Here is a 19683-nt window from a genome sequence, read left to right as displayed (position 1 = left end):
GTACATCCATGCACAACTAGTATTTTTTTTCTTGAATTTCTAAATTCTAAACTTTAAGTTATAAACCTAAGATTAAAAAAAATTACACTTGTGTATGAGTGTGCAGCATGGGCAATGATCATGTCCAAAAGTGGTAAAGATGGTTGGCTAGAAAAGTGACATTGTTGTTGACTGAATGAAGACTCCATATTATCCTGCAACATAAAGAGTGTCTGTGTCAGACCAGAGAAGGGGTTTCAGGTGTTGGCTCTCCGACGTTCAAGTCAGTAATCGAGTGATGGGGAAAAATAGTGGAAGCAAATTGAAACAAAGATCGTGTAAATTCCTAGAGCATCACATATCTTCACCTGTGGATGGAGATCCTTTTTTATATTGTTACTGTTATGTCTATGCATGTATTCCAAAGTACTCATAAGAAAGGACGGGCTATAAAGTACCTCTGACAGCTTTCCTAAAATGAGCCTGCAAATCTCTATGATTTGATAGGTTGAAAGTTTCGAACGTGTGATTTGTCTCCAAGATATTCTCTTTTATGATACAAACTTCCAAAAGAGAGTACGAAACCGCAGGTCCATGGGGTCCGTGCTAGGCCAACCGACCATCCCTCAGGGGGATTGTCAGCTTGACCTTACGGAATGCCACCAACAACTCAGTCCTCACTCAACTTCTCCATTTGCCGTAAAGGAGCATCATGCTCAATCCATCCATAACCCCGATCGGCTGAGGTTGTCGGTCGGATTACTTAATACTTAGCAATGAGGTTTGTCCGTTTGTCCTAGGTTGGGAGACCAAATCCGACTGAGCGAGAGGCCCGGTCGGCCACTCACGCTTGACTAGCACACCGAGGCTTGCTAAGCCGTATGCGCCCGATCGACAGTTCCATGCCCGATCGGCCATGTGGTCGATTTGAGCACACCCCTACTTTTGTTGATGACTTTGACTGCTTCTTGACCATCATATCTATCGATCTTCCGTTCTTTAACTTGTTTTGAGAGAATCCATCTTTATCACCGCATCATACTATATATATATATATATATATATATATATATATATATATATATTTATTTATTTATTTATTTATTTATTTATTTATTTATTTGAGATGAGATAAGGCTAGGTGAACCTTACCTTACGTAAAATATGTTATATCTAATAGACTAACATATACGTAAAATTGGTCATGTCAAATAAAAAAACCTCATGTGCAAGCCGCCAAAAGAGACAATTGACTAAATACACACCAGCGTATTTCATTACGATAACGCATATCCCAATTAGTCCCAATCAATCATAGTTGGATTTATTAGTAGACTTTTAATTTTTATCTTGAAAATATATATTTGAATTAATTAATTACAACGTGAACACTTTTTAATATTATCCAACAAATTGATCAATGATACATTCCATTAAATATGACATCTTACCTACTCGTTTAATAGAAAATGACCCAAAAAAAAGTCTTAATTAATTTGACAATATATACAAATCACTTTAACTAAAGTAATTCTATCTTAATTATTAAATTATTTTGTGATTATCTTTGCTGAGCTCTTCATGTGGAATATTGAGGTGTGCATGTGATGAGTGCCGTTGAGATGTCCCAAGAGTGTTTGGTAGGTTATATTGAGGTTTGGAGTTGACTTTTAAATGGTAAATGATCAAACAAACCGAAATAGAACCTTAATTACTAACCATTGAACTAGGTCGAACCTTGTTTGGGTCAACAAAACAATTATATTATCAAAGGTCTATGTTTGATCGAGCAGACTATTAGCGTAGGGGCACCAAACAATCGAATATATATTTTAATTATGTTAAAAGATTCAAAGTTAAATTGTTTTATTATCTAATAAAGTTGAATGAGCTTTTAGAAAAATTTTAAATTGTCTTAGGCAAAAATCATACTGGATTCTAGACAAGTGGTAAACCCTAGGGGAAGTAACCCTAGGTCCTACGGGGTGGTAATCATAAATTATGGAAAACCCTAGGGGGAAGTAATCCTATGTCATATGGGGTGGTAACCCTAGGCTGTGAAAGTACAATCAGCCTGGAGGATCAATCTGGCAATAGATAATCTCTCCTGAGAGGAGTAGGTGAGGATACGTTCCCCGTTGAGGGAACAGTAGGCGTCGGTTCGACCTAACGTTTTTTGAAGAAATCCGAAGTCAGAATTGGACAGTCTAAAGGTTATCAAAGTTATTTAGTTACATATTATCTATTATTTTATCTAACTCTGTTTTACAGGAAATTAATAGTTTTACAAGGTCATACTTAGCCTTGATCGGTCGACTGAACCGGGGATCGATCGACCGAACCTCCAAGCAAGCAGAATAGACTTCCAGGCCAGCTGATTGGGTTTGACCGAAGGATCGATCGATCGAACCTGATGAGGTTCAGTCGACTGATCAGTGGATAAGCGTCGACGTGGTCGAGCCGGGTGGATTGGATTAGATAGACCGGCTAGGTTAGCAGGATCGGTCAACCGAACGGCGGGATCGATCGACCAAACGAAAACTTATCCAAGCAGCAAAAGCATGTGGAGAAGAAGTTGGGCAGGTTCAGAGGGTTCGGTCGACCGATCATAGTCGAGTCAAAAACTGATCCTGAGATCAATAGATCTGAATCAGGTCTACCTCGACTATAAAAGGAGGGTCCACCAACAGATCCGAAAATAACAATTTTCTGAGATCAAGAACGAAATTGTTGCTCTCCTCAACGCTGTTTCGATAACCGACCAAAGACTTCTAATTTTATTTTTATCGGTAACTTTATTATATTGTACTTCAAGTTTTGTAATCCTGATTCGAATCTATAATAATTGCCCATCCAACCAATTGAATTTGAGAATCTCAATCAATTTAAATGTGAATTTTAGAGAATAAAATAATTAGTAGATTAAATATATTATTTTTAGTCATTTTAAGTTGATATGTGAAACAATGGTATATAAATTTTTAAAAAACTTTTAGATACAAGAACACACAAAGGTATTCTAAATTTTTTATACTAATTAAGATCAAGTACCCGAGCAAATCTAATTATGCAATAGCTTTACCAAAGGTTAAAGACTTTAACATCTCAAGCTTTGATAATTTATCTTTCCTTATATTTCATTTTTAGATTGAATTTATTTGGTAAATGAAATCTTTGTTAGCGTTAGTTTGTGATAGCTTGTGAATCTCGTCACTTGGATCAATATAGTATAGGATGCATTTAGTTCAAGATTATTATTGATAATCTTAATTTTCTATTTAATGTTATCAATAAAAATTTTATTTGATTTAGGGAATAAACGATTCCCGAATAATGACACATGTTTAACACGTCAGCAAACGAGGAATGCGACCCGGAATGTGATTCCCTCATAAAAATAAGGTTTTCCTTGATTTTGAGGTTAACGTCTAGCGCAAACAGCGATCAGTCATCGAGCACGAGCAACGGTTGATCGTCAAGTGTTAGTAGCAGTGCAGTCAATTATCGAGCATGAGCAGCAAGGGCGATGTCGGCTCGGCATCACCATCGTTCCTTCGTGCTAAAGGCTCGCCTGGAGCTGGAGGTGGCAGCCAACTCACCGACAATTGAGTGCGAGCAACAACATGGCAGGTCATCGAGCATGAGCGAGGGCAGTGTCGACTAAGGCGACAGCACCGAGCGCATGATCGCATGCATGAGGAACAAGGACGACTATTTTTTTTTTTTTAACTTAGGCCTTTTTTATTAAAACTTTTATCAAATTAATCAACTCTTAGCTATAGTTGAGATAAACTAAATCAGTCTAAAGCTTAATAAAATTATCCCAAAAAATTCTAAAATATTATTCCAATTTGATTATTTATATATATCACCATTACTAACATTATTATTATTATATATAATTTATTTTATTTTATTTTTTAAAATTATACACTAAAACTTCTAAACAAATAAGTTTTTATTATATTAATTAAGATTAAATCAAATAATATTAGGTTATATTTTATTCTTCATAATTTTAATTATATAATTACCTAATAATCAAGGAACTAAAATTATATATCATAATTTGAACAAAACCACCTCCAAGGTTATGAACTTCAACCTATAAGTTGTCTTGTATTGCCTCATTTAAAGAGGTGATAATAATGAATTCAAGGGGTAACCATTGAATGCATTCATAGTCATAGAATAGTAGAGGCCCTAAATTATATTAAATATTTTTTTCATGTTTTCCTTTTTATTATGCTGTGAACACTTTATGCATTGGAAGAAAATATTTTGAAATTTTATTTTATTATCACAATTCCTCTTTTTATTTAATAAGTTAGTAAATTGAGTAATTTTTTTTATAAAAAAAGGTAAAATAAAGATTTATTTCTCAAATAGGAGCAATAAAATGAAAATCCTAAAAAACTTCTCGACATGATCAATATTTAAAAAAAAAACAGCTATTATAAGTTGGAAGTACTTAAAAAGTTATCCATTAATCATTGAGGTTTATGTCAACGATTGATTAGTCAACGCCAACCTAACATTGCCATATTTGCACTTTTAAAATTTGTAATTTGCATGTGAAAATAAAATTTGATGGAGGAAACTAATGAAAGTTCCATATTATTAAAAAAAATAAGAATATAATTTATAAAAAAATATCAACAACTACGTATAGGTAAAGCCTCCCCTCCCAGCAACAACGTCCACAACAAACCACTCAATTTATAAATCTTAGACTCTCCGTCACTAATTGTAACTATATTATTTCTTTTAAATATATTCAAGTGAACTGCCTATATATGCTCATCAAAGCATCACTTTTCTCCATGCGAAAATATCAAACCCACAACTTGTAAGCCCTTTCCTCTCTTCTCCTATCAACAAGCTACCAACAATGGCAATGGTTTTAGATTTTTATGTCTCAAGAGTCATGAAAGTCACAGCAGACATGGTGGAGGCAGAGATATTCAAGGTGCTTGGCGTTGATAAGGAGATCAAAACTCTTCAAGGAAGGCTAAGGACAATCAATGGTTATCTCCATCAGGCAGAAAGAAAGATACAGGGAAATAATGAAATTGATATATGGGTGAGGAAGTTAAAAGATATTATGTATGATGCTGATGATATTATTGATCTATGTATGATCGAAGGAGGGAAAGTATTAAGGGCTCAAGCCTCATCGGGGTCATCAACTGTAAGCATCCCTTCCAGCTATCTCTTTTCATGCTTTCGCTGTCTTAGATATCGTCATGAAGTTGCCAATCAAATTATTGCATTGAATGGTAGATTGGAAGCTCTGAAAAATGATTCTTTCATAAAAAATAATTTAGATCAGGCAGTGAAAGAACCTGTTGAAAATGCTCACAGAGAATTTGGACGGGAAACATCTCACCTACAAATAGAAGGAGATATTATTGGGTCACAAATTGAAAATGCTACTGATAAGCTAATTAATTTGATACTCGAGAATAACCCAAAAAAAACTCGTGTTTTTGGAGTTGTGGGGACTGGGGGAATTGGAAAGAGCACTCTAGCAAGCAAAATATTTGAGGATGAAAGGATCAAAGAGAACTTTCCCAATAGAAAATGGTTATATGTTTCTAAGAACTACATTGAAACTGATTTACTAAAGAAGTTGATTAGATTTGAGGAAGGAAATGAAACCAAAGGAGAAACCTTTGAAGGCAAAAGTAAAGCAGAATTAGAGGATAAACTTGTGACAATTCTCACAAAGAATACTTTCATTGTGCTAGATGATGTATGGAATGCAACTGTATGGATAGATATCTTGAGAAAACCTATAGTTAAAAGTGCAAGTAGCTGTACAATCTTAGTTACGTCTAGAAAAGAAAAGGTTGTAGCACAAATGAAACCATCATATATTCACCCAGTTGAAAAAATGGATGAAGAAAGTGGTTGGAATTTGCTTAAACATTTGGTGTTTGAAGGCGGGGAGGAAGAAGATGAGATCTCAAGTTTGGCAGAAATAGGAATTAAACTTGTTAAAAAATGTGATGGATTGCCTCTTGCAATTAAAGCTATTGGAGGGGTTCTATACCAGCAAAATAAAGCAAAATGGGAGGAGGTTCTTGAAAGCGATGCATGGAAGATGGACCAGATTGAAGAAGAACTAAGGCCTTTATACTTGAGTTATGAAGATTTACCATCTACATTAAAACAATGTTTCCTCTATTGCTCTTTGTACCATCAAAAAGACATGTATTATAAGGAGATTGTTCAGTTTTGGGTAGCTGAAGGTCTTATTATGGATGAGCAAGAGAAGTCGAGGAATGATCTTCCAACTGAAAAACAAAAAACCATGGAAGATATAGGGGAGGAGATCTATAGGGAGTTAATATGGAGGAACCTCTTGGAAGCTGATGCAAATTTTGATGTGTCCAAGGATTACTTTTCTATGCATGATCACTTCCGGTCTCTCGGTGCACATTTAATGAGAGAGGAAGGGATTTTATATCGACATGGTAGAGAGTTCAAAACAGATGATAATATAAAGATTCGCCGTTTGTCAATCTCTAATATGGGACCCAAGCTAGTGTTACCCTCTCAGATTCTAAAACAAGGTTGTTTGAGAACTTTAATTCTCATGGACTCCCCTAAAACTAAGACTATTGAAGATAGTGTACTGCAAGAATTATCATGCTTGCGAGTTTTGGATCTCACTAGCACATCCATTGAAAAAATTCCGGATTGCATTGGGGATTTGTTGCATTTAAGATATTTAGATCTTGATGGTACAAATATTCGCGAGATTCCAAAGACTATTGGGAAACTTGTAAATCTTCAGACTCTAAATATATCGAAGTGTCAGTACTTGGAAAGACTTCCTGAGTCCATCACTATGTTGCATAATCTAAGATGTCTTGACATGAGCGATACTCCACTTCTGACTTATGTGCCCAAGGGAATTGGAAAACTGGGAAATTTCTATAATCTTAAGGGATTTCTGGTGGGCCAGAATGACTCGACCTCTGAAGAAGGCTGTGACTTGGAAGAGCTGAAAAATCTCTCCAAATTGAGAGGCATAAGCATTCTCAGGCTTGAGAGGGCAGAAAGAGGAGCCTCTGCACTTGCAGACAAACCGTTCCTTAAGCAGCTAATGCTTGGTTGGATGCAACCAGAAGAGGATGATACAGACGAGGAGGATGAATCAGAAGCTAATGTTGGAGGCGGCGATGAAACAGTCGATTCAGAGTCAGCATCTGGCGGCAATGATGATGAAGATGCACGCAATGAGAAGGGGGATGGCAGTGATGATGGCTTCAAACAAGAAAATGAAAATGAGGATGCACAAGAAGCAGGCAACGAAACAGAAGACAGAACTGAGGAGGACGAGGAGGAGGAAGAAGAAAAAGGATGGAGCGAGGAGCAAATTAGCAACGCCGAGAGGATATGCAATGAAATGTCTCAGCCTTCATCAAGCATAGTAGACCTTCAGTTCGATGAGTATCCTGGACGACAGTTCCCGAGCTGGATTGTATCCTCTTCCCTGGCTGAATCTTTTCCAAACTTGGCATATTTGAATCTACGTGGTTTGCCATGCTGCACAGAGCTCCCTCCCTTGGGCACACTGCCCCAGCTGAAGTACCTCAGTATTGAACAGGCAAGCGCACTAATCACCATCGGTTCTCAATTCCTCGGATCAAGAAGTTCTGCCTTCCCCAAACTTGAACTGATCCAATTCGAAGACATGCCTAAATGGGAGGAGTGGACCTTCGATGGAGTAGAGGAGTTAACTGGTCATGGAACACCAGTTTCAGTTAAATTGTTTCCAAGTCTCAGGGATTGTGTTCTCATCGACTGTCCAAAGCTAAGAGCTCTTCCTGCAGTTCTCTACCGCGCCACCAACTTCAACGAATTGTACCTGCGCCAAACGTATGAGCTAAGAGAAATAATTGATCTCCCCATAGCGTACAAGCTCGAGGTGACAAATGGCAGTGGGTTGAAGAAGATATCCAACATCTCATCAGTACGATATCTTGAAGTTAATAATTGTCCCAACTTGGAGTGCGTGGAGAATCTTAGCAAGCTGCAGCATTTGGTGTTGATATGTTCAAAGGAAATGGAACAGCTCCCGCTGTGGTTATCGGCCTTGATCGAGCAGCATAACAACACATCGAGCACTCACAGGAGTTTCAGAAAATTCGAGATGCAATGCAGCCTGCAACTACTGAAGACCTGTCTTGAGGGCAACGAGAATTGGGACATCATCAAGCAAATTCCTATTGTCAAAGTCACAACATATTCTGGAAAAGAATATGTACGCTATACCAAGGATCCCTACATGTATGATCCACACGTTCCTTCTAATTGAGAAAGGTAACTCTTCTATCTGCTAAATCAGTCGCTTTTCCTCCTCTCCTTGTAAGTTCTAACCTCATGTTTTTCCAATGACCATATGCTTGTTTTTGCAGGTTTGTATCAGTAGAAGTATCCGTTTGCGTTTAATTGTATTGGTGAATAAAGCTGTTTCAGCGCAAGGTGTGATTTCTATAGTGCTGTTTGCATTTGCTTTCTTCTACATTTGGTTGCAAGATTGTTTGTTCAGAACAGCCGCTCTTCCCTTGGGTGTTCAAGAAAAAAAAATAGTTGTGGTTATGCAATTTTTACATAGTTTAGCAGCTTATTATGAAGTATGCTGTATAATTGAAGCAGTTCATCTCACCCATGTAAGTCGCTTCCTTCTCATAATCGATATGCATAAACCATATGGTTCCTGCAATGATCGTCTTCTTTTCTTCTGTCAGGTTCATATCATCTGAAGTCTTCACGTGTGTTTGCCGTCTTCCATGTTGGTAAATAAAAGCTACTAGGTGCAAGTATTTTTCATGTTAATCATTTCTACCATACAATTTGTATTTGTTTTCTTGCATTTGATATATAGTGTTGGTGTGTTGAGAAACCATTTCTTTCTAAACATATTGATTTAAAAAGTACCCGTGCAGTCTCATCGACATAGTGGAGTTAAGAACTACGAAAATTCGTCTTGTAAGTCACTTATCCCTTAATCATCTTCTATAATCTTATAGCTTTTGCACTAATAATTTCTTCTTTCTTTCTTTTACAGGATTCGTGTATGTCTTTTATTTTTTTTGTTGTATTTTATTTATCAGTGACTAAGGCTATTCAGCTAGATGTAATGGATTTAGTATTCGTTCAACATGTCCCTTTCGTACATTATATATGTTTCTTAGCCATCACTTGGGTTGAGGAATCCAATGGATTGGTTTGACAATCAGCTACACGCCGACGTCTCAGAGATTTATCGAAATAGACGAGCAACTGATGGAAGATTGCCGTTGCAAGATCATGCAGAGACAGCCCATGAAAAAAGTCCCGAGCAGTAGTAGTCAAGAGGGAACCACAAACAATTTGTTTGACATGAAATATGAATCTTATTTATCCGTGTTTCGAACCACAAACAATTTGTTAGTTGATGGTGCAGGTTATGTTTGACATGAAATAGCCAGGGAATAAATTTATTCTTTTGTTAAGTTCCATATGATAAGAATTATGATGTCTAAGTTAAATCTTCTTTGTTCAGCTTGAGGTATGATTATGTTGTTAGGATGTAGTTGTTTATTTTACTAAACCATATTTAATGGAAGCAGCTAGACTTTACTTAAATATAGACACGATAAACACACTGCTAATCTAAACAGAAATTAATTAAGTTAGCATTGAATAAGTCAAATATTCACAAACAGCTGTTTAGTAATCGGAATTCATAAGTAGGAATATAAATATGTAAATCATCAATGACGTGCAAGCATGTTAGTGGAACATAAAATATGCAGATTAAAAAGGACTTTAATATTTTTTTCCAAATATTAATTTATCAAAATAACTACGCGTAGAATGAGCTAAAATATAATACTGTCTATTTTGTTTATAAATCGTATTTAATGGAACTAGATAGATTTAATTCTATTTCTAAGCGGAATCAGGTGGTCTAATTCGTGACTGCGTGGTTAGAACACGGGAACATCGACGTGGTTATTTGGATTGCTATGTTGAGTGGTGGGAAGGTCCTCGTGAAAAATATACTTTGGCACATGCTTGAATATTCACTATTCCAATTTTTAGTGTAAAGGCTTTTACTGGAGATTTTATTTAGCTGGTTCGCTAGTGTAGAGGGTTGTTGTTCGTGCATGTCAACAACACACAAATCGATGAATTTGAGGCTCTAGTACGGTTACTCTTGGATCTTGTCTGGGACTTTCTAAGATGCAAAGAAATTGTGCACAAAAATGTGTTGAAGACAATAGTTCATAGTGATCATATTCCAATAAGAGATTAAAGCATCCAATAAATCTAGCAAAGCAAGTGATCGTTGGAAGGATGACATCATATTACATTTACGATGTTCTAAAATCTATACAAGTAAAAAAAATTAAAAAAAAAAAACCCCCGTGTTGGTGCTAACCTGTTTAGAACGTGGTCTTCCGAGCTTCTTTCCCATGCAGCTTTTACGGTACAAATCATGGACTGGAGCCACTTTCATGATGCGTACAATTGCAACAAGGTTCCAAATTGCAGGACTGCAGCATGTCATGTAGACATTAGGATAACAGAAACAATTACAAATTCAGTAACTAGGGAAAGGAAGAGGCCTGCCGATGATTGCTAGCTACAATGAGATGCTGGAATTGGAAGAAAGGATTAATAAAGAAACGGATTCTGAGTCACTGTCGCGCATCATCCACACTTCAATGAGCAAATGTCAAGCTTTTAAGTTGGGTCTCCATGCGGCATTCAGTGTGTAGGGAGCACATCCCGGGTTGGGAGTTCAAGTTCTCAAATGTGTGCAAAATTTGCATGGCAAGATGATGCTCCTTAATTTCACTTGCTGGGCATTCAAGAAAATGATGGTTCAGCGCATCACTATCATCCAACTCGTGGATTATGAGAATATTATATATACAGTTGTCGTGGAAAATTGCCAGTACCATATGTTTTAGGTTCCAACATTGACAACAAAGGGAACTAGGCGCTTGTGATCCCTCTTCTTACCAAGCGCACAATTGTCAAGCACGCGACCAAGAAGTAAGCGAGTATTCTGAAGTGCTGTCTCTCTAGCTGACGAACTACCATCTGCTGTGCCTGCAGCAACTTGAGCTGCAAATGCAATGCCAAATGCAGATCCTGCTAAATATTGAAGAGGTCCACTTCGAGCCTTGAACGAGCTCTGAGGCACTAGAATACCTTGCAAGATTCTCTCGCTTGCACCATAACCATTTTCGTTAAATACCACATCATCCGTGTATCCACCACTAACGCTACTACAACTCTGCAAAAGAGCTTCCAGAACACCAAGTGCCTCCCAACACAGTGTACTCTCGACAAGTTGCGACACAACAGCATAAACATGTGGACTCTGGGCTGCATCCATAGGTGTCTGCTGCAAGAATGCTTTGAGCATCAATAATACCACTCGCTGATACGCCAAAGGGCCCTTCTCAAGTAACCTTAGCAAATGGCCAAATGCTAAAGATGAGTGTTTAGGGAACCATGCAGAACAGATAAGCGGAGAGACACGTGCAAATAGGTCATCAGTAGAAATTATTTCACCACGAGAATAAGCTAAAAACAATTCAGCAAGATCATCTAATGCTTTTGCACGACACCAGAAGGAAACATTAGAAGCAACAGAGCAAGCCTTCTGGTACTGATGTTGAAGAGGTGAAACTGAGTCAGTGGAAACTGGATCCTTGGTTAGCTGCAAGGCGAGCCAGGGAAGTAAACCTGTAATGTGCATCAAAAGTCGTGTCTCCTGGCTCCCAAATATGGAATCACAAAAAGGAACAGTCATTCGAGATAGCACCTCGATCGCTGAATCATGACTGACAGTGGACATAAGTCCCTTCAGCACAAGAGGCTGCACGCCTTCAAACGCTGGGACCTTCCCACTCTCAGATGGCAAAGATTCTCGGCCAGATCTCGTTTCCAAGCTGTGAATCTCTGCTGTGTCACAACTGTAGATGTCAAACTCATCACGTGGCATGCTGGACAATAGTACATTCTCGGTTGTCTGATCACGGAAGGACAACCTATCAATTACACGGGAAAACAGCTCAAGCACCTGGCAGTAAATGTACACGAAATCTGTGTGCATCATAGCAACACAACCCCAGAAAAGTTGTGGATAGAGAATAACCTTCTCTGGCTCCATATTTTCCACCATTACCTGCAATGTCAAGAGAATTTCCATTGCAAACCCAAGAACAGCTGGAACAGGATTACCCAAGCATCTGTGAAGGCAGCGGAGAAGTATCACACAATTCTCACTTTTCACACTAGGCCGTAGAGCCCTATATATCTGGTGTGAACGACATGCAAGATGTCTAGATGTGCATTCAGTTGCCCACTTGAGTGCTTCTGCACCCCATGTCTCTCGTAGATCACCCTGGAAAAAAATGGCATCCACCATGCTCAAGACAAGTGCCGAAAGCAGTGCAGTACTGGGGAGCTCAGTTCTCACAAGAGTCGGGTCCTCATTCTCCCACATCAAGCTGCCACGCTTGGACTGAATGTACTTTATTAGGCTAAACACTTTCTGCTTATTCTCTCCATCACTGATCTCAACCTCATATAGTTCTAGGTGTCTTCCAGCAAGTGAATAAAGTAAGTTGACAAGAAGATGTTGAGAATGCAAGAGAACTATGTCTTCTGAACTATCCATGGAAACACATGTAACATGGAAGAGCAAAGGCAAATGTTCACGAAAATCTTCATCATTTTCATAGGCAATTTCAGCAAGCAATATCAATGCTATGTCTGCTCGGGAAAGTAAATGCTGTTGATGTCCTTGCAATGCTGATTGGAGTTCGCTGGCATTAATCCCTTGAATTATACTACCAGGATGCAATATATCCTCGCCAGAATTTGGTGTATCAATCAAACAATCTGCACTATCACGAGATACATGGCGGCTTCTCAAGTTGCCAGTTGAGCCTCGAATATTCATCAATGGCCCTGACAAGCTCATGCCTGATATGTTCATAAGTGCAGGAAGGAGCTGCCCTGATCTGCCAGTGGTAGGAGGAACCAAGTTACCTTCAGGATGCATTGGACTCAATGGGCCTGAGATACTACGGCCTGTTATTCCTGAAGTCCGCCAGCTCAAATTACCACTCGCATTTTTAAGTGGGCCATCAAGGGAGCCTCGAACAAGCAACGGGGACATGTGAGGTTGACTGTCGGCAATTGTTGCAACCTGAGTAGCAGTTGTGGGTCCTTGAGAGAACTCCAAAATAAAGTTTGCCATAGGATCACCCTTGCTAGGCCTAACTGGTTCCTCAATCTCCTCCAGCATTCTCTGTGACAACTCGCATACCAAGTGATCAATTGTTTGTTGTGGACAGATACGTGCTAGATATAAACTAACACGTTTGGCTACAGAAAAATATGTAGCAAATGCTCCTGTTATCTCTGCTGATGTATTAGAATCACAATCTTCGATCCCTTTAGTGATCAAAAAGTCAAGGACTGGAACAATGTTCCTGTTATTGCAAGCAACTGTATTCCATAGCTTCTCTATCTCATCAGGAAATTGATCACCATGTTTCCACGTCACATAATAGAGACTTTTCAACAGTCTTTTGTTCCAACCAGAACCAGATTCCCAAAGTTTCACAAAGTTCAGATTTTCAATCCAAGGAGCCATGCAAGTTAGAACCTGATGCTGAGCAATTATGTCGACTGCATCAAGCTGACGTTGCATAATTTCTTCACAAAGAAGCTCACTAAGTTCAGGATGGTCTTTAGCAAGTTTTGAGGAGAGTTTGTACTGAAATTGTTGATAAGAGTCTGGAAGGTTGCCAACAACTGACACCTGGTAGCGTCCTGCACCTTCAATATAATCCTCAGCCCACTCACGTATATAAAGGGTTTCCAACATTTGAAGGGCATTATCACGAATTTGCCTGGATTGATCAACTACTTTGTAGAGGATTAGACTTAGTAGTCTCTGAATCTCACATTTTGTAACTTCTTCGCACATATAGACCTCGGCTAGTACACTAAAGTAACCATCTGCTATTGAAGAATCTGGAGAATAGCACTGCACCATGGAAAGAAGATTAGTTAAACATTTGGAAAAGGCTCACAATTTTAAACAGGATACAACCAAATGAATAAATAAATACTTAACCATAAAATAAAATAAATATTGCAAAATGCAAATACATGTTAAAACCCACAGCATTAATTTCTTAGAGATCCCTAATTTTCCACATTGAGAAGATATAGCTCAACTTATAACTTAGTTAAAATGCATCCTGCCCGAGCAATGTATTCACGAGAGCCACAATATAATCACACAGATAACTGGAAGCATCTACACAAATGAACAATCATTTATATTTTTAAAACATATACACAAGGCCTGAACTTCAAGAACCTCATAAGATAGCATCAATAAACTTAGAAGCCACATCAAAATCAAATTGGCATGCACTCACTGAAGGCTAGCAGCTCACCCATTGATCAAACGTGCAAAGAATGTCATAGCAACTACCCCACAGGATGAAATCATTCATGCCTAAATGCAGAAACTAAATTGGCCAAACTTGCCAGCAAAACTTTACAAAAGGACACAGAATTAGGTTTTAATGACACATGGCAAGTCTAAAAGCAAAATCTGAGGGAAATATGTAATTCACTTCTTGGTTGGCAATGTCCACGGTGACATTAGTTTTAGTTTCGATATGCTTATATGTTGAGTGTTTCACATCTATACTAGAAAGTTAAGATTCACATCTGATAACTCATGCCAAGCATTCAAAGTCATTGTCATGAATTGTAACAGTTTGATGATAATAACATCGGACAATTAGTGGTCATCGTTTTTAACATTGCTTAGTGTTTTTTTATCATTTGTGATCAATATGAAATATTGGTAAGAATAAAGACAAATGCTTGTGCTGAGTCTTCAAAACACCAACAAAAACAAACTGAATCGAAACTATTAATAGGTTGAATTTAAGTTGGGCATGAATCAACATATAACTAATTCAACATAAGAATTAAACCTATGACTAACAAGGAAAAAAATAGAGTTGCAGAATTTGTTTACTTTGTTTAAAGCATTCATCTCTTTGATCTTCTACTGAACTCTGAATATAAATTAAGATGACAAGGCAGATATGTAAATGAAACTACCTGATCAATGCAAGCAGGAAATAACTCCAGATTTGTTTGCAAAAGATTTTTTAGGGCAATTTTTGCTAGAAGGACCCGGAGATGTCCATTTTTGTGCTTATCTCGTCCAGCAATCAGCCGACCTCCATCTCCTATGTACTTTGAATATGATGGAGTTCGAGGATCCACAGGCGAATAACCAAATGGAGCACGGTGGGTTGGTTCCATAAATAAATTGTTGATCCAAGATATAACGCGACCACTCATCTTCCTCGCATTATCATCAAAAGAAGGTCCATACAAGAGAGAGGCAATTGCATTCATGGAGGTCCATTGTACAGCCTCCACTTGTTCAACTACCTCCTTATCAAAAGAAAATTTATCTATAGACTCTCTTGATCTAATATGCTGTCCTGACTTGTAACGCTCAACCTCCCTGTGATAATCATTGCTGCTTTCACTGTTTGTTTCATCACACCAACTGAGCAGGAAATCAAAAAGCTTCTTCCTAGTTCTGACATCAAACTTCTCAGACTTTGATTCAACAAACTCTGGAGCTAAATATCTTACAACAGAAGCTAATGCATAACGAAGTGGCAGCAGTTCCTGAACATTGTCAGTTGCTGACATGCTCATCTGCGTGCTTATCTGGCGATATGTTTCGTCAATGAATCTCAGAAAATGTAGTCGCAGAACAGGCTTCCGAATAAGCATCCCTGGCCAGATTTTTTCAGCAATTGTACGATAGATATTCGCAATATGTATCCGAAAATCTTCACGGCGAGATTTCTGATTCTGTGCACATGCAATTTAATTGTAGTTAAAGAAATTGATGTAGCATAACAGCACCAGAAATTTTTTTCCAATTCCAATATCAAATTAGTAATAACAATATTAAAAATTTACCTCGCCTAAGCAATCTAAAATAAACTAGTAATTGAAAGCTCACTACATGGTCGCCAAATAGCAGCCAGCATTTTGAGAATTGATGACTTCCAGGATATAAATTAAATGAAACTTCGACAATGGTCAACCAGGGAAGATAAAAGGTTCGAGTAAATTGTTCAGAGAAGAGATAAGAAACAAGATACAGTAAATGAGGCATGTTATTACTAGTATAGGCCAGCAACCAATGGTATATGAGCGGATAACTACTTAATGAAGTGTTTTCATCCAATCGGCTGTGCAATGCAAGCAGCTAATATGATTAATCAATTCAATATGATCGGATAAAGGTACACAAATGAAAACCAAACTGAGAAAATGAAAATTAATGTAAAAATAGTGACTAGCATAATGTGGGCTGACCATGCATAGCTGAACCAAGATAACATTCTTGAACCATGAAAAGAGGAATCTACATTGGATTTATCTAAATTTTGATGGTAAATTTGTCAAATTATGTGCATTGCCCAAGAGATTATGCAAATCTTAACGAAGAACTTGAAATAAACTACACAAAAGCTACAATAACCAAAACAAGTGTAAGTCAACTAATCAAGAAACAAATTGATATGCTTCAAAGAGTATATATAAACAAAGGACTTCCCTCTTAGTGCTATCAACATGTTTGGCAAATGGTTCATAAACACATCAAATGAATTGTCATGAAGTTGGTGATGTACCTTCCATTTTGGTTTGCCTTCTGCTTCTAATGAAACTTCTTCAACAAATGTTGCAAGCTCGCCAAACATTGTTTCACATATTTCCAAGCTTGAGTGACCAAGAGCGGTAATAGCTGCTTGCTAAACAAGAAATGAAGTAAATCCACCATTAGTTACCATCCTGTCCCATTAGACCAATTCTCAAATGCAGGAGTGTGGTACAATGTATCAATCTTAAAATTTAATAATTTCATTAAACGTATGGAAGATTAGATCAAATTCTTCCAGAGGCTATGACATGCCTAACATCAATATGCTTTTTAAAACAGACTATTCGGTGATGCACACACAATTCCATTGTGAACTAGGTGTGCGAATCAAGGAGCTATTGCTATAGATATAGAGGCCTGAATATGGTGAAAACTAGAAGCAGAGGCAGAAAAGAGATATATAATAGAATTCAAAAGGATGGCATAATTCAAAGCACTAACAAAAGTTAATAGTTGAAGACCAGAGGCGAAGCAGAAGTTGAAGAACTAAAGCAGAATTATGCAAGAAAAAACAAATCCAGGAAATGAGGCAAGATCAATGTGTCAAAATAAAAACCCACATGCCTTAGAAAAATAGTAGGACACAACAACAAAAGGAAACCATGGGTCTAAGATGATTAGGCAATTAGCTGATTAGCAATTAGATGATTATAAATGAGAATCTTCCGATCCCATTTTCAATAAAGCAAATCCATGGTTGCAAGGGACATAAAGTATCATGATCTATCACTGGAACAAGCACATCAGAGACAAATTAGTATTAACTGGCAAAGCTCGCACCCATTGCCCATCCCTAGACAAGGTAATAAATTTGCCATCAAAGGTAACATTAAGAAGTGGGCATATTCTTTTAACTTACTACATGTGTTTCAGAGCCATGTCTCAAAGCCGGGAAAATAAGATGAAAAAGTTCCTTAGCCGCTGCAAAGCTACCCTCTTCTCTGTTATCAGGAGGACAGGAACATGAAAACATCGCATACATTAACCACTGATCTAGTTTGTTTTCTGCATCTTGAGACTGATTGGCCTTCCCACCTAATTCAACTGGTGTAACAAGCGCAAGCCTCCTCATAACTTCCAGCCTGAAAAACTAGTCCTGGATGAATATCAAACTACCTAACAATTTACTAACACGAGCGTAAATGCTAGGGAGAAAAATTAGAGAAATAAGTTCAAAAAATGGCTAAATATAAAGTAGAACAATAAGACATACATAAGACAGTTTATGCTATTAGCAGGAAGCATAATATGTAAATGATACACAATAAAACTAAGTTGTCTAACTACAAGATTCAGATGAAAATGCTTAAATATGAAGAAAAAAAAAGATTGTTTGAAATGATATTTACAGGCTGCATATACAGAAGATTTACATCAACAACAACTTAAAAATTGAAATGCTAAAAAAGATGAAAGTATATAACATCCTAGCTAGATAATCGTATCTTACCTTGCTTCTTGAACAGAATTTGGGCAAAGTTCAGAAGCAAACTTAACAAATTCACTAAGGCAACGAGCCCATCTGTTTTTATCAGGGTTTTCAAGAATGGATTGCAGCGTTATATCAGGAGGCACTGGATCAAATTCCCTCCTCAAATCAAATGGGCGTCCAGGATCCCAATAGCAACTCATAACAATATCATCCTGTAACCAAACAAAAACTGAATCAAGGAAACCAGCAAGTGTTAAAGCTAACATAAATAGACAGGTCTCTTTATTATTTACTGCTAAAAGCTCTTTTATCAAGGTCACTGTTACGAACATGATATACAATCAAATGTAAAGAAAAAATTCGCTAAAAGTATTTATTCTTCACTTTTTCATACAATAAATGGTGATAATTCTCTTTGTCCATCCAAATTTTAGTTGCAAAAATAGGAGAAAATATTCAAGCAGACAGTGAGAAAAACTCACTCCATTTTCTTCCAGCACGTCAATGACATAAATTGGTTCTGGCTCATAAAATTTATGATCTGCCCGTTCATTTGCTGCAAGGTCTCTGATATCATTTCTTAAAAGACGAACATATCTCAGTAATTCTAATGCAGTATGTCTTATCTGGACATCGACTGAACTGAGGAAAACAAGACCAAGAGCATCAACTTCTGTTGTCCTGAAATCAGACAGATCTGCAGACTGAAAAAATGGAGATCTGTTGACTTTCTCCCCTCCAAGACCTGATCTCTTAATGTTTTGACCATCATTTACCAACAGTTCTTCAGACAAGCAAGCCCTCCACAACCGAATAAGCTCCACAAGGCGGACCAGTGAAGTTTGAATTAATAGAGGGAATTCATCAGGGAGTTTCAGTATAAAGGTAGCCATCCCTCTCACCACAGCATAACGACGATGAGGAAGATGCCGTACAATGCGATTCATAACTTGTACTGCTTCTTCACGAACACCAGGATCAATACTTATGCCATGTTGTGGAATAATTTCAGTGATTTTATCACTGCGACCAACCTCCTCAATCAAATATGGAATGCACTTCAGAACTGACCTGAAGAGAGATGCTTGAGATTTTTCCTTCATAACAGTATCTGAAAACATGTTCATTTAAGTGATCCTCATCATTTCAGGAAATACAGATACGAAACAGATGAATATGCAAGCAGAACAAAAACTCAGATTTGTAACATATATTATCAAAACCAAACTAAAGTTCAAAAGGTTAAGAAAACACGAAGATGAAGGAAAGTGCAAAATTCCAGACAAGTTAATGTTAGACAAATGTAGCAATTCCTTTATTTCTTTTGCAGTGAGAAGGAGAAAAGACAGGGCTAATCATTGGTAAAAAGAAACATATAAAATGACTAAGATATCTACTGCACCTTCCCCAGCTTTGTTGAATTTGGTAACAAATGTACTGAGGGTCATACAATTTTAAGAAG

General features: G+C 37.5%; 2 protein-coding genes across 3 annotated transcripts; one reads left to right on the top strand and one right to left on the bottom strand.

Annotated features, from left to right (window-relative positions):
* Positions 1-4808: 4808 nt before the first annotated feature.
* Positions 4809-9459, top strand: LOC122036412 (putative disease resistance protein RGA3). Its single transcript, XM_042595711.1, has 4 exons — positions 4809-8313; positions 8409-8663; positions 8742-8982; positions 9062-9459. The coding sequence occupies exon 1, from the start codon at positions 4871-4873 to the stop codon at positions 8306-8308; it is 3438 nt and encodes a 1145-aa protein (XP_042451645.1). The 5' UTR covers positions 4809-4870; the 3' UTR covers positions 8309-8313; positions 8409-8663; positions 8742-8982; positions 9062-9459.
* A 788-nt stretch (positions 9460-10247) lies between these two features.
* On the bottom strand, positions 10248-19363 carry LOC122036413. Of its 2 annotated transcripts, XM_042595712.1 has the most exons (6): positions 18704-19363; positions 18240-18433; positions 17649-17871; positions 16761-16880; positions 15157-15930; positions 10248-14056 (listed from the first exon to the last, which is right to left on the bottom strand). In XM_042595712.1, the coding sequence occupies exons 1-6, from the start codon at positions 19346-19348 to the stop codon at positions 10952-10954; spliced, it is 5061 nt and encodes a 1686-aa protein (XP_042451646.1). In that variant the 5' UTR covers positions 19349-19363; the 3' UTR covers positions 10248-10951. The 2 variants fall into 2 exon arrangements, with proteins under 2 accessions (XP_042451646.1, XP_042451647.1); XM_042595713.1 differs by lacking the exon at positions 18704-19363 and having other exon boundaries at positions 17649-17885; positions 18240-18377.
* Between the last annotated feature and the right edge of the window lie 320 nt (positions 19364-19683).

Source organism: Zingiber officinale, unplaced genomic scaffold (assembly GCF_018446385.1).
Source record: "Zingiber officinale cultivar Zhangliang unplaced genomic scaffold, Zo_v1.1 ctg158, whole genome shotgun sequence".
NCBI classification, from domain to species: domain Eukaryota; kingdom Viridiplantae; phylum Streptophyta; class Magnoliopsida; order Zingiberales; family Zingiberaceae; genus Zingiber; species Zingiber officinale.
Note: the sequence above shows the minus strand (reverse complement) of the source record. Positions and strands in the feature narration are given on the sequence as shown.

Coding starts and splice junctions, on each gene's coding strand:
- LOC122036412 (XM_042595711.1), top strand. CDS start 4,871: ATGGCAATGGTTTTAGATTTTTATGTCTCAAGAGTCATGAAAGTCACA.
- LOC122036413 (XM_042595712.1), bottom strand. CDS start 19,348: ATGAACATGTTTTCAGATACTGTTATGAAGGAAAAATCTCAAGCATCT. Junction 18,434..18,703: donor ACGTGCTGGAAGAAAATGGA/GTGAGTTTTTCT, acceptor GTTTGGTTACAG/GATGATATTGTTATGAGTTG. Junction 16,881..17,648: donor ATGGCTCTGAAACACATGTA/GTAAGTTAAAAG, acceptor TTTCTTGTTTAG/CAAGCAGCTATTACCGCTCT.